Here is a 25,000-nt window from a genome sequence, read left to right on the forward strand (position 1 = left end):
AACCAGATGTCTTGCTGCCTGTATATTATCCAAAATCTGGGCATTAGGTTTACTGCGAACTGCCCAGGTGTGTGGCTTGTAGGATTGGCCCACACGAATACTAGTGCGTAGTGTCAGGAGTTATTGCCCCCCCTTTGCAGTTATTATTATTATAATTTTTTTTTTTTACAAAAATTATAACCAAAAGTAACATTTTGTTGTTTTTATAATTTTAGAAATATTTTATATTAGTCAATTTTGTGTAGCAACCTATACCACTAGTTAAGATGAGGAGGAATAGGATCCTGAGCATGGAAATAGTGTCCTCCCTGGAGCTGGTGATCTTCCAGCCATGGCTCACTGATGGTATATTCCAACTTTGGTTACTGGTGGAAACAATGTAAGAGCCCCTTCCTAAATGCTCACAGAGTCTATTCTTCTTCCAAGGCATTTTTGCACTAGTCATGTCTTTTACCCTGGCCTTTAGCAGAATCTTTCATGAGAACATATGCCTTTCACCCTAGTCCTCAGCTACTTTACTTCCATGATAGAATATTCCTGTCAACTGGGCCTCAGCCAAATTTTTCATGACACGAGTCATGTCACAAGGATTCAATTGGTTGATATTAATGTATTATTAATGAAGTATGATAATTATTTAATATTAACAATTCTATTAGTAATAAAAGATTAAAACAAATATTTTTAAAAATCTAAGAAAAAGGTAAACATGTGAAATGGGTAGGGCTAGTAATTAACTCCTTGATGATCAAGTACTTTTGGAGCCATCTATGTGTAAAGACGAAAAATTCAATGAACATGTCATGTATTTTTGCCATCTTGGAAGTAAAGGGTTTATCTAAAGTTTTCATTTTTGCATGGTTGAATTGGTACGATTGCATAAGGACACCAGATTAAATCTGAATATTGCTGGATATCAGTATGAAAGCAACAAGTGATTTGAAAGAAATAGCAGCAAATGATTTAAATGAATCAAAAATTTTCTGTTGACATATTTTTGTTGAAGGGAACCATCCCTGAGAAAGGAAAGTCTTACAGATTGTACACCCCTTCATTTTTATAGGGAAAGGGGCTTTGTTTACTTTTCCAATGGGTTCAAGGTTCCTTGCCACAGTTCTAGAATCTAAATGGTGATGTATGCATGGCAATCATTACAGAAATCCTTCATAATCAGAATGATGTGTTGCTCTTGTCCCGAGCAGATTCCAATATTGCTGTAGTCCATTGAGATGTGTCAGTGGATGAGGTAGTAAGGGGGAGGGAAGGGCAGAGAGGGCATAAGACATGGAAAGAGGGAGCTGAGGGAAGACATAAGGAGTGTATACAAAGATAGGTATGCCAAAAAGAAATTGGATAGATATTGCACATCTATAATCTCTCTATATTGATGAAAGTTATGTTAATAATTCTTGTGTTATTTCATTCTTTTTTTCTTTCTTTCTCTCCAACTACTTGTTGCTTTTCTGTTGACATTTAGTACACATTGAGTCTACCTTATAATCAGTGTCTTATTTGCATGTTGTCTCATTTTTGTTTCAATACCAAATTCTTGCAGGCGTCGAGGTGGAGATGATGGGCAAACCCTCGTGAATGGTCTTCAAGAGGGAGGCCTCCATGCTTCCACAGTTTCAGGTGTTTCTTCTCCAACGTCTACACACACACATCACCATAAGAGGGTGCCCTCTCCTCATCACCCACATTCCATCTCAAATAATATGAATGGTAATTTGATATTGTATTTCCTCACTTTTTTAAGCTTGTATGATTAAGAATTAGAAAACCAAATTGTTACTTCACTCTCCTTTTATGATTATGAGGAAGATGGAATTATGATGTTACAGCATTTCTCATGCTTGAACTATTCATATTTTGCTGAAAGGTGTATAACTGCTGACTCAAGATAGATATAGTCACATTATGCCCAGTTTTCCAACCTTTGATGTTTTTCCAAACTACAGAAGTGCTTTGAATTGATTGTGTTTTTCTTATACTTTTAGATGCATATGACCCGGATATGAATATGTGTGAAAGCCAAGTGACAGGCTCAGAAGCCAATGGCCCAAGTATTGCTCAGACTGAAGAGATGAGTCTCTCCCCAGTGGTGGAAAATTCAGAGCCTCCTGCTAAAAAAGCAAGAACAGAAGAAAGCTCATTGGTAAAAGCATCAGGTTCTGCTGATGATCTTTCACAGCCACAAGAGAAAGGTGATGCCTTGGCGGCACCACATGAAACAGACAACATGGAAGCAGAGGCAAGCGATGATGGGAGTAATACCAGCAGCAGTAGTAGCAGCAGCAGCAGTAGCAGCAGTAGTTGTAGTAGTGCCAGAACTGAAGAAGAAGCTATGGAAACTGCTGAAGCTGAAGCCACTTGTTTAACAATGAAGACTGAGGAGGAAGAAGAGAGTAAAATGTCTGTAGAAGAGAGTACTTCAGGTCAGCAGGTTTGCACAAGTGAAGGCGTTGCTAGTGAATTGGCAGATGGGAATGAGGAAATTCAAGCCAAAAAGGAGAAAGAGGAAATGGTCTTGTCATTACCCCCAGAGGTTTGTTCATCAGACAGTTCCTGTGTAGACAACACTGAGGACTCTAAGGAACAAAGCCTAAATTCAACACCAGAGTCATCGCCAACAAGGGCAACCCAAGGAAGCCCAGATTCTGTGGAGGACAACTCAGAGCAAATTCTCCAACAGCACCAGCCTGAGGACACCCACAAAGTAAGAGCCATTATTTTTAAACAGAGGGGAAGGATTTTGCATACCTGATATATTAAAGGGTATTCTTAACCCATTCGTCCCGGGTGTCACATATATGAGACACCGGGAAAAATAAACAATGTCGGGCTGACCACCAGTGCGATGCTGTCTCGGGGCTGCGCTCTGAGGCAGAAGCGGCGCGTGGCCGGGCGGGCGGACAGACTCCGGGGAAGCTCCGCCCGCCGATTTTGTAGCCGCCCGTATTTTTTAAATTTTGGCTACAAAATGTACCCGGCGTGACTGGGTTAATTGCTGTCATGGCAGCAATAAGAGTAAAGATCGGAAATCCTGTTAAATTCATTTCAGTATAGATCAGAGTAATCTCTTTGGTAGTTTTAAAGGAATCAGTTTGTTTTTGCATCTATTTTATTATTGTTTTGTGGGAGAAAAGAGGTCAGCATTAACATGGATGTGTCCATGCATGCTTAATAGATGTTATTTTTCTTTTCTGGTAGACAATATTGTTTAAAGTGGTAAAATTGATTGCATTGGCATTGTATACACTGACTAGCATATAATATGTATAACATTTATCTCGGCAATTAGTGAACAACTTGCTTTTTCATTCCTTATGAAGTTTGTGAAGGCTTATATTTCTATCACATTACACAAATTTAGTTAAATTTGATTCAGAACATGTTAACCTTCATAATACTACTTTAGCAATTTGGCATTGTCACCATACATATATTCATTTGAGAATGCTTTTATTAACACAATTGATCAGCCCATGGTTGGAGTGGTTGACTTCACTTGTAATCATGAGATCATCAGGCCAGTTGTAAGAATTGATTATTGTCTCTAATTTATGACAAAATGTTATTGAACCAGTAATTGTTTTGACAGCTCAAAACAACACATGATCATAACAATATCCCATCTTGACATTCATAATTATCACAACTGGAAAGAATATGTGAATTGATTAAACTACTAAAGTCATATCCACTGCAGTCATGTGCAAGATATTCAACTGAAATGTATGGTCCCGTTTGGCAAGTCACACCCACCATATCCTACTCATATCCCCTTCTCCATGTAGACCCTCCTTTCCCCAATCAAATATTAGTGATTTTGCCGTAAGTGTGAAATGGTGATTCTGGCATTACATTGCATATTGTTCAGCTAAACCCTCCATTCTTTCTGTTCTCCCCTTTCCTTTTCACGCACCAATTAAATGTACAGTTATATTCTATTTTTTTCTTGTTCAGTATTAATAACCTTTGGATGTAGATACTCCACTGCCTGCTTGTGGCCCAAAATACAGACATTAGGTTTACTTGAGTGGCCACTTTAACAGGTTTGCAGCTTGTAGATTGGGTATACACAAACACTCGTGCACAATAAGCTTGGCATAAACAAACACTCATATGCATGGTGACAGGACTCTATGCCTCCCCTTTACAATATTATTTTCAGTTTTTCTACATAAACTTTTTTAAGCTTTTTTTTCCCCCTCCTATTTTCCAAGTATATTTGTCATGCTATTTGCATAGCCTCCATATCATCTCTCAAGGTAGTCCGTAACTCAGTGCAATAACAATAAGCAATATTTTGTTATGGCCTTTTTGTTGTTGTTGTTTTAACTTTCAATTTTCTGTAATACAAATTGCACAGCCAGTCACCGTGGTCAGGAATAGGATCCTGAACATTAAAATAGCTTCCTCTCTGGAGCCGGTGCTCTTCTAGTTATCACTCATGGATAGTACATTCTACACTTGTTCATTGATAGAAATAATGCAATAGCTGCTTCCTAAATGCACATTTATTGCTCTCATTGCAAATCATTCTAGTCACCCTGGCCTTCAGCCAAAATTCTCATGACAGCAAGTTCCTGTCAGCCCGGCCCTTAGCCAATTATTCCCACGACTGCATGTTCATGTCACCCGCTACTCAAGCCAAATTTTTTCATGGCATTATGGTCACATCATCTGGATTGTAGGGGTTAAGCGTCTGATGAGGCATATGTTTTTTTCAGCTTTACACACCATAACGGTTTGTACTTGGAAAGAAAAAAAAATTGGTCTGAATGGATCCTGAATGTATAATATGGTTGATTCATAAGGTACTGGGTTGATTTTGTTTAAGAGTGAAAAACTGTAAACTAAGATGGTGAAAGATTTTTATGTTGTTTATATTTTTTTATTTGTTTTTAATAATATGAAAGCAAACCCCAAAACAGAGAAGGATGACTATATAACAATAAATATCATTATATCGAAGTGCACCAAAGTATCACATTAGGACTTTCTTCAAGATTTCCTTCCAAAAAGTATAGAAAAAAAATCTTGAAAAATATAATATTCTTCTGATGTGTAAAATTCAGAAAAAGACAAAAAATTGCCTTAGTGAAACTTGAAGAATCAGACATTTGTAGCAAGGTGGTAGACAAACTGAAGGATTAGTGGTTAGCAGGGGTTAGTAATTTCAAAAGTCATAATATTTGGTGGGGAAGAGTTATTTTATAAATACAATTCTTTGGATGAATAAATAGCCATGAAGTGATAAGAATGCTTTATTGACAGATATTTCCTAAATAGAAGGTAATATTCAATCTTGTACATTCTATACAGTAAAGTATCTATCAGGAAAGCAGGTACAGAAAGTTCTTATTTATTTCCCTCAAAATGTTAATTGATTTTTGAAAATTAGATAACTTCTGTGAATGCATTCTTAACCTTGGCTTATTTTAAATGTTACTGGAGTTTTGAAAATGATTTAACTATTAAAAGTTTAAGATTAAAAATTAAGTCAAGCAAATTGCATATTTGACCAGAGAAAATGAATGATAGTGTTAGTTGAAGTTTGAAGGTTAAACAAATTATTTGGTCTTGCTTTGTGCTAATTGTGGTTTACATTTGTTCACAGGTTGAAAAAGAAGGCAGCTCAGAGGCAACAGCAATAGCAGACAACAATGACAGAAATGAACCAGAAGTAGTTGTGTCAGAAGGACGATCCATGCAGGAGCAGCAGTGTGAAGATAGTCATGAGGCTGACAGCACATCCCATCCACAGACATCTGCATTCTCTAGCCAACCCTCAGATTGTTCTGTTGCTGTTTCAGCTACATCTTGCTCAGAAACCTCTGAATCCAGTCCTGGCAATCCTTCTCCTGCCACTGAACCAGAATCAGCTCATACAAGAACCACTGATTCAGACCTCAGTCAGGCAGCATCACCCCCTGGGAGTACCAATGCTACACCTTCACCAACAGCAGCACCACTTCCTCCTTCACCTTCAGATGGTGTATCATCTGGTGAAGAAGATGACATCCCAGAACCTACCTCTGTTACCAGTCCTGCTGCCTCAACGTCCACTGCATCTCACTCAGACTCCACAGTTTCTCAAGGTACTGAAAAAATGGCAACAGACAGCTCGACTGAAAAGCAAGAAGATACTACAGAAAAGGATGTTGCCAGTGTTAGTTGTTCAAGTTCTCTGGAGGGTGAAGATAAAGCCCAGCCAATGGAAGAAGACTGAGTTAGTTTGGAACTTTTGTAGCATATTTTTGTATAAATTTATTTACACAGCTGTACCTGCCATTTGGACACTTATTCATGAAGATGGAATAGCATTCAGAATTTTTGAAGGAAAGGGATGGCTGGAAGCACTCAGCATCCTTGTCCCTTTTTAGTACCATTGCCTATATCATTATAGATATGATTATTTGTATCAATTTTGATTTTTGCTTTTACTTTTAATGATACTGTTTTTCTGCAGATAATTTTACTTTGGACTGTGCATTTCATCCTGTGTCAGGATGTGCAGAAGTGATGGCAAAGTGATAATTTTTATTGTCTTTGGGACTTTGTATAATACATTTTATTTTATTATACCTTTTGCTTTCAATACTGAGGAACCTAAGAGAATATTGCATTTGATGATAACATAAGTAACATCTGAATCTTCAGCTGATCTCCTAATTCTTGAGCTGCAGACAATATAAGGGAAACTTGATCCATTAAGAGTGACTTGCCAACAAGAGGAAAGGTGCTGAGTACAGTTACACAGTTACAAGAGCAAACATTTTTCCCACTCAAATGGTATTGTACTGATTATCAGTACAGTGCAATGGTTGTTTATTTATGCATAATAGCTTTTGCAATAGATTTTTTTTTAACAAATTTGTAATGTCAGTTATGTTGTATGGTAACTTGGATAGTATTATTTAAAGGAAAGATGGGATGTACTTAGTGACACCTTAGTGGATGATCCTGCTTTGAGAGCTGAGGAGTTGGACGTGTGCCAGCATTGGTCGTCTGTTGAGAGTGAGAAAAAGGGGAAAGTGTGATAGTACGCAGGAGTACATGTCATTACCACAGATCATTATTTGTTCAGGGATTTCCAAAACAATATTTGTATGACAGTTGATGCTTTTGTATCCTAAGTGCTTAGACCAGGTAATGTTCTGTATAGCATTTGCAGTGCATAGTGTTAATTAACATCGGTATTATTTATTTCACTATATTGCTAAAGGGAGTTTTCATATCATGAATTTTGTTTCAGTATTTTCATTTAAGTTTCTGTCAAATGTTTTTTTGGTTGATGTTCACAATGTACATTGTATAGAATGCATGAATGGGAAGGTTATTTGAGATTTACAAGTACCAATGTTCATTACCTTTTCTTCTTATCAGTCTTTCATAGTTGCCTACTTCCTTACATTATCAGTTTCTCTTACTATTTTCCTTTTATAAATTTCCTGCTGTTCAGTTCTGATTAATTCCTATCTAACTAAACCACTCATTATCTTGTATTCCTCATTAGATTTGTTAATATCATCATATCCGAATACAGTTATGCAGTTTTGTACATACTGGTAGTTTTTATTTCTAGGTGACTTGTCTGCTATTGATCATAATTATTATTTAATGTTCTCATTTCTTTCTTTGATAGGGAATGGAGGATCATTTACATTGAAAATAGTGGCAACTTTATTTTTTCACTTTTTTTTCACTTTTTAAATCCTATGTATAACTTTAATTGCTACCTCTGCCTTTTTCTTTCTCCTTTTCATTTGAATACTAACATTGTATTGATTCCTGTTGAAATAGCCATTAGGGATCCCTGAAAGTATTCCTGGACATAACCTCTAATTTGTTTCTGGTATGAATTATTCATTCACAAATTAAATCTACTGATTTAGTGTACCCTTTGTTTACACTCGACAGAAATGCACTCTAGGAAATTATTTAAGAAATAACTCCTTCAGTGTGTGTTTGTTGAGAATCACCCAAACAAGATATCTATTTCAGGTGATTGTAGTCAAGAAGTATTTTACTCCTAACATGTAAGTGCTCTAGGCAACCAGTGGTGTAAAAGCCTGCAACAGCACGTATTGCTAAACATTGGTAATAGTTACTTTCGAAATTCTTATTTTTTTAAACTAAATGTATTGTATTCAAATTGACTTGCAGACTGGCTTACTAAGGCATTATAATATAAGCCAAGGGTAGCTTGTAAGAAGAGATATCTTACAAAATTTCCATAGATCAGGTAGAATTAAGAAATTTAAACTGCAGAGTCTGTAGAGAATATTATTTTGGTTTAACATGCATCAGAATCATACATTTTATAAACAAATGTCAATAAAATTGAACGGTATGAGTATCGTTTCATTAGCTTAAGCATCCTTTTGTGTGACGCAAAGGTCAGGGGTTGTGCTACTGTTAAATAAATCAGATAGATACACCAAATCCTTTGTCACTTGTTCTTTTCAAGTGGAGCAGGCAGCCAGATTTGCAAACCAACAAACTTCTGTGTTCAAGTACTTGTATACTTATGTATCCTTTTAATGCTTATAAAACTACATGAAGATTATCACATTAACAAAGGTTTACCTGACATGATTTTTCTCTGATTTCCCCATTTCAAAACTTCATTTATAAACAGTAACCAAAGAAACCATGTATACATAAATTTTCGTTTGTGAAACATGAAATTACATTAAGTATTAAAGGATGGTAGTTCAAATATAGTCTTACGTGTTGCTTTTTGTGGTCCGAAAGAACTACTCTTCCGTTACCGAGCCATCCCTAACCCATGCCTGTTGTTATTGTTGAGGGGCATAGGAGACGGGGACTGATGCCCAATTTAGGGGATCTCCCCAATCTTTAAACCCAGTCCTCGCCTAATTTTGCATGGACTTTTCTTCGCCCTCTCCCCCAAATCCCCTGTTGTTGTGGTGGTGGGGGGGGGGGGGGCAGAGACAGGCCCAATGCTGGTGACCTTCCCTAACTTGGTCAGTCATGGACTGCCGGCCTCCGTGAGCCATGGGCATGATTTTCCCTTGATTATGTCTTTAGCCCGTACCCCTCATGGGCAGCCAGAGGGGTAGACCTCTATATCTTCCCCACTTTATTTCAATCTTACCATAGTCAGCAATGAAGCTTTTATACCCTTAAGGCGCGTACACACTTGTTGCATTTGCACGTATAGTATCATCGTTGCCGAGCAGTGTGGACGGGATAGCGTTGCATGGTTGTGTCAAAATATACAAACACGCAACAGGCTCGATCCGTCATTTGTCAGTCTTTTACCGTCACACCAAAGGAATGATACACAACTCATCAACCCTCGTGTGGACGGGGAGCGTGGCACGTCCCGTTGCATGTTCTGTCTTGTGGACTTTTTTTTTACTTTATCAACTTGATGTTCACAAATAAAAAATGTACGCGGCCGCAGCCAACTGCACATTTGCACTCATGGTTACGGTTAGAAAGAAACTGAATGACACTGTTGCACCACGGAACGATGATACAACATGTGGATATGCAACAAGTGGGTACAATAACCTGTTACACCGTGTCGTATCACTGGATGATACGTAACGGTGATACGATATGTGGGAATGCAACAAGTGTGTACACACCTCTAGGGGCATTGAAGCTTGCCCCTTTATCAACTAACCTCCCTGAACCGAACTACTCTGGTTTGCCAACCCCTGACTGTCCTTTGATGTGTAGCCCAAATAAGTGGGATCGATCACTTTTTGTGATCCCCACTACGACCCCTTAAGGCGCGCCGGTTCAACTGGTCATGTGTGCGCGCAGGTCTGACCGTAAGCGCGATTATCTGGGCCGAATCGCATTACTTTGCTGCGAAATCTGGGACTGGGGGGAACCAGCGATGACACGATTAAGTTCGTGCCTTTTCCTCGGGTATATTCGGGTTTTCCAGTGTAGAGTTATGTATTTTTAGTTACACGAACGCACCCGGATTCATGGATTCGCTTATGCGAACGGGTGGTCGTGTTGCCCACTTGGGGTGTTCGCTTTTATTTTAATGCCTTTCTGACGCCCTTTTGGCAAACCCTTGCTCTTTTTCTAAACGCCCCACCTCCAGAAGTATATATGGTAAGTTTTGGGTTCGATAGGAGCTCGTTTAGCCCACACTCAAACCACTTACAATTTGGGCGCTTGGCAACCTGCCGTGACGCGCCATGGAGTCGCCACAGATGGCAGTTGGCGGGTGACCGTGACTCTGGAGAGGTGTGAGTTTGGGCTGGGGAAGACTCCTGATTTCCTGATTTTCTTGTGCTGTGACATTTTCTGATATACTGCGGTGCTACCTTGTTGCCAGTGTTTCCCCGTGCCTCATCTGTGATTTCGAGGCTGTAGTAGCAGTAGTGCTTCGTGAATAAAGCCGTGCACATGATCAGTGTTTATGTCCATTCCTGTAGGAGGTAGAAATGGCCGGCTTTTCCCCATGCCCATGCCCACATCTTCTCTACGGTCCGAGGATCACTCGTCAGCTCCTGTAGTAGGGTGAGTGTCGGTGCCCCCACACTTTAACCACGCTACACCAGCTGCAATTAAATACTATTGCCTGTAATTCGGTTAAAGAAATTATCAGTATAAAGTTAATAAAACTTATATTAGAGTTTATATAAAACATTTAGCGTTAATTATCCCAAAATTCGTTTTTACTACCGAAACAAATTAATAAAAAAATGGTTAATTTGAGACAAGACCTACACTCGCGTCGGCAGCCCGTCAGCCTAGCATTAATAATTTTGAATTATTAAACCGGTTTCCGTGCTTATTTCTTAACCAAAATATATGCCATGAAACACGGAACTACGGTGAAAACGGAATAAGTCCTTGTGACCATGTTGCTCAAACGAGAAGTCCTATGCGTGGTGTTATTTAAGCGAGAGGCATGTGCGGTCTATTACGGAGGTGCTTTTCGCATCAGCATTTCTTTTCTAAACATTAGATAATAACGAAAATGGATATAAACAATGAAATGAAACCATATCCTCTCGTAAACAGATGAATAGTTTATTACAGTAACAGTGCGCAGGATCAGATTGTGATGATGATATGATTTCCTTTTGTTCAATACAATGCATAAAACAGTATACAATATGTAGGTTATTACGCTAATAATGTAACAACATTCAACATAGAATGCTCAACGTATACAACTATCCATAGTGATTGTGTTGCAAGGCTGAAGGTGTAAAGTCATATGGGACTGTGGCTCTGCCTGTGGTGAGGCCCAGCTGGAAGACCCAGTTGAAGTGACAGGATGAAATTTCCGCCGTAATGACATTCTGTCTGCCACATTATATCAGTTCATACCAGAATGGTTTCATAATTTTTTTATGTAAAATTTATTTTAACATGGGAAAATATTTTAATATTTCTTAAGATATTTTCATTTGCATCAAACCATCTGTAGTCATAATATATATATATATATATATATATATATATATATATATATATATATATATATATATATATATATATATATATATATATATATATATATATATATATATATATACACACACATACAGTGAACCCTCGCTATAACGCGGTTCACCTTTCGCGTTCTCGCTGCTTCACGGATTTGCTTTGTGCATTGTGTTCTGCATTCTGATAGGCTGAACAGTCTCTCCGCTTCTTCTCTACCTGTGTGTCAATAATGTTACGGTTTAATATGTACATGTACGTAAAAAAGCTTGCCAAATTTAAGTTTGCAAATTTTCTCTAAAACCCATGAAGCCTTCAGTTCGTATTGATGATTAAAATTATTATTTTACAGTATAGTAGTTATTTGTAAAAAAACGTTTATACAGTACTTTTATTTGTTAAACGAATGCTTGGCCCTGTAAAAAGGTTTTGTTCTTTGGTTTCAATGTATTGTAGAGTATTTCATTGTATAATAGTTGTAAAAAAATAAAGGTTACTACTTCACGGATTTCGCCTATCACAGGTTCTTTTTGGAACGCAACCCCCGCGAAAAACGAGGGTTCACTGTATATATATATATATATATATATATATATATATATATATATATATATATATATATATATACATATATATATATGTGTGTGTGTGTGTGTGTGTGTGTGTGTAATCTGGAGTGATCTCTCCATCCGTTGGTCCTCTTTTGTTTCACTTCAGCAGACGAATTTCCATAGAATTCCCATCAGTATGAATTCCAGCCCCAGGTCATGTCCTCGACGAAGGCAAAGCTAGTTGAACCGCGCTCTTACTCTGACAGTACCCTACTTTTTCAACATTGTCTCCCAAAACAAATAGGCATTTCCTTCTGCAGTCGTTCACGACATGTCACAGTTACATCTGGGTCCCAAGCCGATGTACTATCTACCCTGTTCAGGTCTATGACCAAGGTTGTTACCTTTTTCCGTAGCAGCGTTTCTGCCGTTCTCTAAACACATGATGATAGAGAAAACGGATATAAATAGTAATATTGGACCATACACTATCATAAACGGATTAATTACAGTTACAGTGTGTAGGATCAGAGTGATCAGTTCACGCGTATGTTTTTAGAATTTTCATGTTTAGTTTATTTGAACATGGGAAAATATCTCAATATTGTTTTAAACATTTCTTTTACATCAAACCACCTGTAGTTATACAAAATAACAAAAATACGGCCTTCGGATAAAATCCGGTGACGTCACCATCCGTCAGTCGTCTTTTGTTTCCGTTTAGCAGACGAATTTCCGTAGAATTCCAGCCCTGTCCTATCACACTACTAAAGGCAACAAACATTGTGCCCGTGGGCCGGATTCTCAGACGCATTAAGGCACCGTATCTCCTTAAGGTGCCTTAACTTACGGCCGAGCGATCTTTCGGCCCATACACTGAGCAACAAAACCGCTATATTGGTGCAGTTTAAGGCAGGGGGAGAGCAGCCTTCAGCGCTTTACGGCGGGCGGGAAATCAACACCTCGCTCTTATACAAGGGAAACACAGCAGGAAGGCTTAAGGCCTCCAGCGCTCATTAACTTAAGGCTCTTTTGAGAATCCGGCCCCATGTCAACAATGACGCCATTCCCATCCTCCTCCTCAAATTCCCCCCTACCCCTCTTCTTCCCCCTCGCTTCCAACACACCCCATTCTCCCCTTCTCCATGGGTACCACATTTCAATAAAAAAAACAGGCATACAGATATTTTCAAAACACACTAAACGTCAGCAATTTTTTTCCTATTCTTCCTTCCATTTAATTTGCATTTTGTACTAAATTTTAAAAGAATTTAATACTCAAATTTATGTTTCATTTCTTAATGAAATGCCAGAAAAAATGATTTTACAAAGGTTATTTTTCATGATTTGCCCTACAAACCCTGTAAAAAAAAAAAAAAAAAAAAGGATTGGTAGGTGAACCCCCAAATCTCAATTTTTTTGTGTGTTTTATAAGTTTGGATATAGAAAGACTTGAAAGGAGCCAGGTCTCAGCTGCAAGGCAGATGGTTTAAAATTACCTACAGACGCTCATAAAGACTGTGCTGGAACATTAGCTTAGGCATGTTGGACACCTTTTCGGTGGATGTCCGCCACCATCACGGCTTTGATCGATTGTAGCGCGAGGCAACTTAACGATGATTGACTGCTGCAGGAGACACCTCAACGAGGATTGGCTGACAGGCACGAGATGCTGGTCCAGCTCTCCATATCAGGTGTCCAGAATGTCTCTGAACAAGCTTCCGGGGTAGTACAGTAGTAACGTATCGGCATCTCATCTGAGGGTCGGCGGTTCGGGCCCGTCCCAGTCGCAGGAACTTGCAATTTTCGCCTGGAGGTTACCGCTGTGACTGGGTACCACGGTGGGATAAGGACTAAGCTCTGTCGCGTCAGCAATAGCTGACACATGTTGATCAAGTTGGCATTAGCCGGTACAGGCCAGGCGAGGTTCAGCTTTGCATATGAGACTATCCTTATCTCTGAATATGACCGATTGTTATGATAATTCTTTGGACCTTCCAGTAGTGCCTCAACTGCCTTGTCAATTATATCACCCAGAGTCTTTCAACAGTGCCTTCTCACCCATTCCAGAGATGCCTTTCTGCATATTTTAGATGACAGATGAAGTCATAGGGTACTTAGACCCTTAAACTGGTTAACTGTGTAAAATATAGAACAGATAATTAAATAGAATGATTGTGCTTTGAGAATATGCCCTAATGCCCTCTTCATGAATCTGGAAACACTTTAACTTCGATGGATGCAGCCCTACAGTACTCTGTGGTGCCCCCTCCCCCCTCCCGCTGTTGTAGGGATGGAGGGATTGGGAGACTGAGACCAAGACCCAATGTTGCGGTCTCCCCTACATTGGGCCTCAGCTCAACCAATTATACACGGTCTTCTCTTGTCCCCCTTTCTCCAACGCCATATATATATATATATATATATATATATATATATATATATATATATATATATATATATATATATATAGAGAGAGAGAGAGAGAGAGAGAGAGAGAGAGAGAGAGAGAGACGTATACATACCTATATGTATACACACACACACACACACACACACACACACACACACACACACACACACACATATATATATATATATATATATATATATATATATATATACATACATACATACATACATACATACATACACACACACACACACACACACACACACACACACACACACACACACACACACACACACACACACACACACACACACATACACACACACACACACACACACACACACACACACACACACACACACACATATATATATATATATATATATATATATATATATATATATATATATGCATGTATGTATGCACACACACACAAACACATATTTATGTGGGGGGGGGAGTGTAACCAACCCATTCTACTATCCATTTCCTATATTGTTGAAAGGATGAAAGGCTGACTTTGTGTCAGCAATGAACGACCTGGGGGAGGCATAGGCAGGGTGTTCCCCTGTAGAGTTGTCTGGCCCTTACCCCTCAAGGGGACCCTGAGAGGTGGGCCATTTCTCTCCCTCAAATGCTCTAGGGTTAAAATAGCTAGTAATGAAGATTTTATATCTTTATTGGGGTTATTGAGGCTTGTCCCTTTATCAACTTTATCACATAGATATGTGTGTGTGTGGATGGATGGGTGTGTGTGTGTGTGTGTGTGTGTGTGTGTGTGTGTGTGTGTGTTTGTGTGTGTGTGTGTGTGTATGTTTGTGTGTGCTGTCAGTCATCTGAGTATACAGTAGAAACAAAGGTCTAAACAAGTACTTACATAACCTTGGTAGACTGAGCGAGTGTCCCGAGGACAAAGAGTCCGTACAGGACATGGAAATGTATTTACAAAACTAAAACATAGTAAAACAAGCAAACACGTTGCTCATCATAAAAATTCCAAATATGCACTATTATATATACTCGAATGCAACTATAATGTAGAGTTCGCCCCATTCCTGCCATTTGTAGTTCTCTAGCTTGCTCCCTTTTTAGTCTGGCTATTGGCGTTCTCCATTCAGTTTGTTTATCCTTTCTCCCCCCACTTCTGCATCTCCGTTTCCTTCGTCCTCTTTCTCTCCCCCTTCCTACCTACTGCTGTACGTTCGCTTCCCCTTTGAACCTGGCGGGCTCGGTGCTGACCGTGGCGTTGGCCAATCAGCGGCGGCCTCCCGTGGCTCTCCCACTCAGCTGACAGGCTACAACCTTCATGGTGGCTCTGTTGTTTGTTGACACAGGTGTGAGGTATACGGTGGTTGGTTGTGGCTTTTCCTTTCGGTTTCTCTCCAGAGGACGTGGAAGAGAGGCATGGGCCACTCCTGAGCCACAAGAATGCTCAAGGGAAGGGGATGGTTCGGAGGAGGGCTCTGGAAGAACAAGAACCCGCACTCCCTTGAACACCTCAGGTGGGAGCTCCTTTTCTCCTTCGGGAGGGGTTTTTCCTAGGATTCCTTGCTGTGGTTTTAGGATCGTGAGAATTATCAATGGGATGCGTTAGCTGATGTCGTTCCTTATACAGATAAGATATGGTTGTTAGAGAAGCAGTAGGGCGGCTTCTCCGTGAGATTATTTGGAAATTTCTCTTGAGTAACAATTTGTTATTGTTTTGATTGCTCTTTTGGCTTTTTTTTTCTCAAGTCCCTCCATGTCATGTTAACCACTCGTAGTTATGGAAGAGACAAGTTTTGTGAATCTGTAAATGTGGTGGAAAAGACCTATAGGATTAATTTTCTTTGCTTTATGATATTTGTGTACAAATGATAATTAGTCTCATAGGATAATGGAAGGTGACAGCACTTCTGAGTCTTTTTGGTTCAGGAAATTAAGTTTGGAAGTGAAAAAATGCACCTACATTATGAGGAGATATTCAATGAGAACTTCTAAGTATTATACAGACGTAGTCATTTCGATTAGTGCTATGCCAATTATGGCTTATAATCTTGATATTGTTGTCCTAATAGCAAGGGAGTGCATTAAGTGTATCAGAGAAGTTATGGAGTAAAACAGACTATAATAAAATAACTATAGAACTAAAGGTACAGGATGATTGTGTATAAATTGACCACACCCCACTGAGACTAAGGCCCTAATACTCCAGCCAACAAGGTTAGGGGAACTCCTGAGAATCAGCTGACATTGCTGTATAACCCAAAACTATGCTAACCAAGGAGCTTCCCCCCCTGGACCTCCACCCAGTCTCCATATTTCCATAGTCAGGATCTGCCTCCAGGCCCCCACCCAATTGCTGTATTTTCTGTTGGTAATTCTTTACAGTGGGGATGCACTTGCCAGGGACAAAGTCACCAATTATAAGTCAGAAAATTTATACAACAATCTAAGGCTTCACCTTAGCATGCACAGCTAGACAGATCTGAAACTTGGAGGCATCGAGTGGATTTAGGCTGTGGCATTTCCTGTGGAAATTGAAAATAAAAAAGTCATTTGGTATACAAATATGATTTTACTAATGGTAGCTCTTTCACCCTTGGTCCTTCATTGTTAGATAATGGACTGATGCATCCTTTATGCTGGGATTGCATGATATATGTGCCATATCCAGTGATTTTAGTGTTATGATTGTATTTATCATTATTATGCCTATCATTATCATCATTATTGTTATTATTGTTATTATTATCATTATTTTAGTTTTTATAAGTGTAATCACCATCACCACTATTGTTGTTTTTATTTTTGTTATTTTTTCTGTTATTGATATTTTCATTATTATTATTATTATAATTACTATTACTATTACTATTATTATAATTATTATCGTTATCATTATCGTTATCGCTATAGCTGTTGGTATTGTGTTGGCGTAGTGGGAGAACTCATCTTCCCTGCATGTATTAAGCAAGTTTGATGTGTCAGTGCATATATGATTTTCTGTGGGGATCAGTAAAACATAGAGTTGATGCGCTTAACTCTGTGTATTCAGGAGAATCTACGTGGCACTACATAGGGTTGTTTACATTACACGAGTATAAAATTTGCCGTAAGATGGCGTACATAAAAGAATATATACTTTTTTATGGGTAACTTAACAAAATATAACTTTGCCTTAGTTTAGGTAATATGAGGTAATATCATAGACATATATGAGGTATACTTATAGTAATAAACATATTTAATTACTCTAACAACCCCTCTTAATTAAAGATGGGTATGTTATCTGAGAATCTATCCCCTGACATAATTGAAAGCTTGCAACTACTTCTGGCTTACAGGCTTTATAAAAACATCAGCTGGATTCTGTTGTGTAGAAACATAGAACAAGTTTACGTTACCCTTCTCTACTTCATCTCTAATGAAGTGTTAACGAATATCAATGTGCTTTGATCTTTGGTGATTAACTGGGTTTTTGGCAAGATTAATAGCACCTTGGTTGTCAACTCCTAAGCCTACAGATTTTAACTTTAATCCTAATGGATCAGACACAATTTGTCTTAGGAACTTTGCTTCCTGAATGGCATAGGTAATAGCCATGTACTCTGCTTCACAAGATGAAAGTGCTACTGTCTGTCGTTTCTTACTTTTCCATGATATAAGTGGTCCATCTTTATGTAACTGAAAACAATATCCTGATATGCTTTTTCTGTCTTCAGATGATCCCCAGTCTGAATCACAAAATCCTTTAAGTTGAACTGATTCATTTGACTTTTTGAATGTAAGACCATACATCATTGTACCTTTCAAATATTTGAGCACATGCTTAGCAGCATTTAAATGAGCTTTAGTAGGCTTGGACATATACTGTGAAAGTTTAGTGACCACATAGCACAAATCTGGCCTAGTACCTGTCATAATATATATGAGACTACCTACTATTTCTCTGTAAAGAGTAGCATTAGCCAACTCATCAGATTCTACTGTTGAGGTGTTAACAATACTTGGATCACATGGTATATTTCTTGCATAACAATCTGAAATATTAAACCTATCCAAAATCTTCTCTACATATTTAGTTCACCTCAATGTTATCTTTACCAGAAACAAGTGACATTCCAAGAAACCAGTTTAGTTTACCAAAATCAGTCATTCTGAAATTTTGACAAAGGGATTGTTTAAATTTGTGCATGTTACTGCTGGCAATAATTAAATCATCTACCCATAAGAGCACAATAATATCATGCTTTAGATACAGACAATGATCACTCTGTGATTGTTTGAATCCTTCAGAAATGAAGAAATTATGGATTACACTATTCCACATTCTACCACTTTGTTTCAGACCATAAAGTGACTTTTTCAGTTTGCAATACAACACATTTCCTGCACTATCTTTTTCTTCACAACCTTCAGGTTGTTCCACATATATTTCATGATCAATATCAGCATGTAAGTAAGCTGTTTTAACATCCATTTGATGTATTACCATGTCCTTCTATACAGCCACATCCAATAAAGCATGAAGTGTAGACATTCTTGATGTTGGTGCAAAAGTTTCCCTGTAGTCAATGTCCTTCACTTGTGAATATCCTTTATCAACATATCTTGCTTTAAATTTTTTGTTGCCGTTTGGTCCAGATCTTTACTTGATAAACCCATCTTCCACCTACTGCTGTATGTGACTCAGGCAGTGTAGTAAGTTCATAGGTATCGTTGTTTTGAAGTGAAGATATATCCTCGTCCATTGCTTTCTTCCACTGAGGTCCCTCTTGAGATGTTATAGCTTCTTGGTAGGTGACTGGTACTGGTTTGTGTGACACTCGGTAGCAATGATAATTGAAGCTTTTGTGTGTCACGCTGGAGATACTGTCGTCTAGTTCATCAGTAACGTAGTCATCTAGATGTGAGGGTTTCCGTCTTTCTCGAGTTGGATATCTTCTTTCTTCACTTCATGTTCTCTGGTGGCTTATCTTGGTATGCTGGAAATGGTTTTTGTTGAAATCTTGTCTCCACCAAGATATCTTCTTCATCTGAGCCTTGCTCGGTACTTGATTGTTCAGCTACAGTGGGCGAGTTTTCCATAAACTTGACACATCTTATCTTCTTTACTGTCTGGGAGTCCTTAAATTAAATTAAGTATGCTGGGCTCTGGTCATCATAGCCTTCAAATATCCCTTCCTTACTCCTGGGATCAAGTTTCTTTTTCTTCTCTTCATATGCAAAACATCTTACTCCAAATACATTCATTCTGCTGATGTTTGGCCTCTTTCCAGTGAGCATTTCTACTAGAGTTTTCCGAGTTCTGGGGTTATAGCACCTATTTCTAATGTAGCAAGCAGTTTTCACTGCATAGCTCCACATATCTTTGGGTAATATGGCATCAATCAGTAAACATTGAGCCATATCAAAAATGGATTTGCGTGACCTCTCAACTGTTCTATTTTGATGTGGAGAGTGGGGTGCAGAAAACTCTTGTTTAATCTTATTCTCTATAAGGAGTGCTCTGAATTCATTATTTGTTAATTCTGTTCCATGGTCATATCTCAGGCTTTTTATCCTGCCATAACGTGCTGTTTCTGCCATGTACCTCTTCATGGCTTGTACTGTATCACTCTTACTCTTTATGAAGTAAACTCTAAGGCCCGTACTTTAAAAACCTTTCGCCAGGGCTGGCGAAAGGTTTCGCCGGGCGATCCGGAATTTCGTACTTTTAAAATCATGCCTGGCGAACGTTCGCCAGGGCTGGTGAAAGATCATATTGGAACAGCCTGGCGAAGAGAGCTGTTTGAATACCATTTTCTTGCTTTCAAATTATAAATTAGTAACATATTTGTGTATGATAGGATGTAGGAATCACATTGAAATTATAAAATATCTTAAAATCATAATTTGTTATGAAATAACGTATATACGTATTTTTTTCAAGACCTTCGATGTTCCAGTCGAGAGCTCAAGACATCAGCTGTATTCCTACCCCCCTACCCCTACCCCCCACCCCCGAGATGACTTATTTAGATTTAGGTTGTTGTTATTTTGGTTGTAAGGATAATGTTCTATTCACAAATGTTACCAGAAGTGTTTTTTATGGCGGCATGTTTACTTTTGGCTATAGAAACAGAGCTGTAGTGCTCCACCGCCCTATAATGAGGCGTCTTTAATGATACCCTTGTAGGCCTACAGTTCAATATCTTACATCAGTTAGGAATAGTAAAATAGTAATTTTTAAACTCTTGTTAAAGTATAAAGTTATTTTTTGTATAAAAGTATAAGGTTGATATAGTATAGTATAAAGTACTTTTAAAACCTTTCGCCAATGCTGGCCTCCCTCACTCAGATGTTCGCCTGGCGAAGCTTCGCCAGGCGAACATCTGAGTGAGGGAGGCCTTACTTTTAAACTAAGGCAGGTGTTCGCCAGGCCTGGCGAACGAAAGCGATCGCCAGGCGCTAACATCTTGGATTCCTGATAAATCTAGCGCTTCGGCGAATAAAAAAAAACGCGAGAAAAAGCAAAAGGTTTTAAAAGTACGGGCCATAAAGTTAACCTTGTTATAGTATAAAGTGTAGTATAGCATAAAGTATAAAGTTAATTTTGTTATAGTATAAAGATATTTTCAACTTCTTTGTTATAGCATAAAGTTAAATTTTAACTCCTGTGTTATAGTATAAAGTGAGACTATTGCGGAAACAACATTTTCGTCTTCTCTCGAGGTTAATAATTAAGTTTACGTTAAGTTATGTGCACTGCAGATGTAAACAAATTTGCGCTAGATTTAGCGTGAATGCAAGATGTTAGCGCCTGGCGAACGTTGGGTTTAAAAGTAAGGCCTCCCTCACTCAGAGGTTCGCCTGGCGAAGCTTCGCCAGGCGAACGCCAGCACTGGCGAAAGTTTTAAAAGTACAGGCCTAAGAGCTCCTGAGTAGTCATCAATGAAAGAGATACTGTACCTGAAACCTCCTTTAGCTGCTGGATCAATAGGTCCTACTACATCACAGTGGACTAAATCTAAGGGCTGCTTAGCCTTTTTGTCAGGCTCTCTATTTCTATACTGTGTCATTTTACCAAGAGCACGTGTGGTACAGTTGAACTTATCTTTACTCAAAATATGCATGCCATTAACAGTTGCTTCAAGTTTTTGCACATCAGTCACATTACAGTGTCTTAGAATTTTATGCCATTCCTCTAGGGCGTGCTTAGCCTCCCTTAAATGGACCTTGTTGAACTTATCCATATGAGAGTTTGAATGTTGCTTACCTCTACGTAAGTAGTACAATTTGTTTTTCTCAACAATGTCAAATACTGTGCCACCATTGGTAGTTAGTGTACTACCATTTGGTGAAAAAGTAATGCTGCATCCACTCTGAATGGTTTTCCAGACTGACATGATGTCTTGTTTAAATCCTGGTATGTATAGAGCATCTTTTAGTAAAACACTTCTCGATCTGCCATTTCGATCTTGAATAAAATCCTTGACATCACCGACTCCTTGCACATTTCTTTGTTGCCTTTGGCCATCTGCCAACTCTATGTAATGGTTTTGTGGATCAAAGGACTCTTCAAATTTCACAAATTTTGGTTCATTTATTTCTGTATGTGTAGTGCAACCACTCAATCATGATCAAACTTTCATCTGCTTCTAAGCCTCATACATTTTGTTTTCCAATGTCACATCACTGAGGTCCCCTCGACGGGTCATAACTTTGAGTGTGTTATATGGAAAGAATATTCAAAGTTTTGTGGCTCACTTGTATTATTAGCAGAATTTACTGAGTTATTACTCCTCCTGGGATTCTTTCTTGACATTTTGAGGCTTGTTCAGGTTGTTTACTCTTTTATATTCACCACCTTAGTAGCATTTTGATGCAAAATGGCCTGGTTCAATACACACTACATCTCTTCTGTTTAAATGTATTATTACCTTGGGCAACCATTACTCTTTCTGTATCAGAATTTCCTTTGAGAGTATCTTCATAAGTTAAAATAGCTGTATCAATAAAACTCTTGTATTTCTATGAAAGTCCTTTTAGTGTGATTGCCACTTAAGATATGATCACTGATGCTCTCACCTGCTTCTCTGAGTGCTGCTATTGTCTCCTCAAGGAATGAGAGATATTCCATAGCACTGCCATTCTCTAGTCTTTTTGGTGAAGAATGACATTAATAAAGCATACAACCTCTGGTCTGATTCCCTTAAGTAATACTTTCATAGTACTGCCAAAGCCTTCACACTATCTCCTTTCGCTTCACATTTTATCATGCCAAGTGACGTTCTGTCAAGACAACCAGTTAAATGACTATAGATTGTCCTTTTGGCACGATCCAGATTATAACCTTCTGGACGTTCTGAAGCATACTAATCAAGCGCGAGATGTAGTTCCAATATGTCCAACGCGCCAAGGAAGTGCTCTTCTCACAAATCATATTTGTTTGCATCACCATCAAACTGCATAAATCTGGGCCCATAACCTGTTGACATAGTGGGAGAACTCATATTCCCTGCGTGTATTAAGCAAGTTTGATGTGTCAATGCATATATGATTTTCTGTGGGGATCAGTAAAACACAGAGTTGATGCATTTAACTCTATGTATTCAGGAGAATCTACATGGCACTACATAGGGTTGTTTACATTACACGAGTATAAAATTTGCCGTAAGATGGCATTAATAAAAGAATATATACTTTTTTATGGGTAACTTAACAAAATACAACTTTACCTTAGTTTAGGTAATATGAGGTATATCATAGACATATATGAGGCATACTTATAGTAATAAACATCTTTAATTTTTTGCTGTTGGTATTGTTATTATTATTATTGTTATTATTGTTAGTAGTAATATTGTTATTATTATTGTTATTGTTCTTGTTGTTATTATTCTTATTGTTATTACTATTATTATTATTATTATTATTGCTATTATTATTATTGTTATTGTTATTATTGTTATTGTTATTGTTATTATTATTATTATTATTATTATTATTATTATTATTATTATTATTGTTGTTGTTGTTGTTATTGTTATATTTATTGTTATTGTTAATACTGTTATTGTTATTTTTATCATCATTGTCATTGTTATAATCATCATCATTCTTGTTAGTGTTATCACTTTCTTATGCGTTACTGTTAATATATTGTTATTTTCATGTCATCTTCTTTTTCTTCATCTTGAGTATTGTAATTAATAATGTTATTTTTGATGCTATCATTATCATTTTTAGGACCATTATTGTTTTGTAAATATTTTTGTGGCATAAGTTACTTATAGCGACGTGTGTAGGTAGAGGGAAATGGCCATCTTATAGAGCGAAAGAAATTGAATAGGATAGAACATAGTTTAAGCTGCAGTGGCCTTGTAGTCACTGCTAAAGGACAAAATATACTTTGTATATCACCGCTCAGATTCTAAGCCGCATATCTGGTTTACCTTGCTAGGAATAATAGAACACTGACTGCTTAGCTCATTACTGTAGTATCTGAAGTAGTTCATTTGTTAGTGCGTGGTTGTCAAAACAATATTTGGCTAATTATCAGTGACTGCTGTTACACATTTATGCTTTGAAAGACTTTTTTATTAATGTTATTATACTTCATTTATGTGTTTTAAGATTTATCTATACACTTATTTAGAATTATCTGCACATTGTGTGTTTCACACTTTCATATGCCAGAGCTTGCTGAAAGGTGGTTTTTGATGTTATAACTTATCATTAAGAATGGGAACCTAGCTAGCTGAAGGTAGCCCAGGGCCCAAGCCTGGGTTTGTTGCTTATGGCTCATCCATAAAAGAGCTTGTGCAGAGCTAATAGTTTGATCTTATGCATATTTATATGTTCGGTGTCTTGTCAATAGGTGAAAGAAAAATATTATATTCAGGCATTATTAATTATTCTCCCCATATTTCAAGTTATAATCAATTTACTTATATCCATTTATTTGTATATTCATTTATATATATTGATTATCAATGCTCAATAACTGTATCTGCCTTGGTGTTAAATCAATTTTTTCTAATAATGATAATAAGGTACAGGGTTACCTGTTTATGCTTTTTTTTTTTCTTTAGGTATTTGTACAATGTGCTTAGCAAGAACCAAGTTGTACAAGACAGCAACCGGGGTCTCTTGGTTGAGACACTTCGGTCAATTGCAGAAATACTCATATGGGGTGATCAAAATGATTCCTCCGTGTTTGAGTAAGTATATATATGTATATTCTCATTTTCATAAAAAGTGATTTAAGTATTTATTTAATTTACCAATATTTTTTATTTTGAAACACTTACATATACACTGACGTGCACAGTCAAGCTCAGGTGCCACAATCATAAGTACACTGATATACACTTTCACATGCGCACACCAGTACACACACACACGCGCACACGCACACGCACACTCACATGCACACACACACTCACATACACACTCACATGCACACACACACTCACACACACACTCACACACACACACTCACACACACACTCACACAGACACTCACAGTCACACACTCACACTCACACTCACACTCACACTCACACTCACACTCTCACACTCACACTCTCACTCTCACTCTCACTCACACACA

At 38.0% G+C, this 25,000-nt stretch overlaps 2 protein-coding genes across 3 annotated transcripts in view; both read left to right on the forward strand.

The window, feature by feature from the left end:
- The window catches only part of PPP4R2r (Protein phosphatase 4 regulatory subunit 2-related protein), a 24,286-nt gene extending 15,927 nt beyond the window's left edge, over nt 1-8,359 (forward strand). Inside the window, exons 5-7 of the mRNA XM_027351320.2 lie at nt 1,556-1,722; nt 1,998-2,716; nt 5,624-8,359. Of these exons, the coding sequence (XP_027207121.1) occupies nt 1,556-1,722; nt 1,998-2,716; nt 5,624-6,235 (1,498 nt within the window). The 3' untranslated portion in view covers nt 6,236-8,359. The remainder of the gene's footprint in view (nt 1-1,555; nt 1,723-1,997; nt 2,717-5,623) is intronic.
- Nucleotides 8,360-15,686: 7,327 nt separating this feature from the next.
- Nucleotides 15,687-25,000, forward strand: part of LOC113801848 (C-type lectin domain containing ema) — a gene marked incomplete at its 3' end in the record, with an annotated part of 48,333 nt that continues 39,019 nt past the window's right edge. The window contains 2 exon segments of one of the 2 annotated variants that reach the window (XM_070132185.1): nt 15,687-15,923; nt 24,480-24,608. In XM_070132185.1, the coding sequence (XP_069988286.1) occupies nt 15,850-15,923; nt 24,480-24,608 (203 nt within the window). 2 annotated transcript variants of the gene reach the window in all.

This window comes from Penaeus vannamei, chromosome 2, assembly GCF_042767895.1.
Source record: "Penaeus vannamei isolate JL-2024 chromosome 2, ASM4276789v1, whole genome shotgun sequence".
Taxonomy (NCBI): domain Eukaryota; kingdom Metazoa; phylum Arthropoda; class Malacostraca; order Decapoda; family Penaeidae; genus Penaeus; species Penaeus vannamei.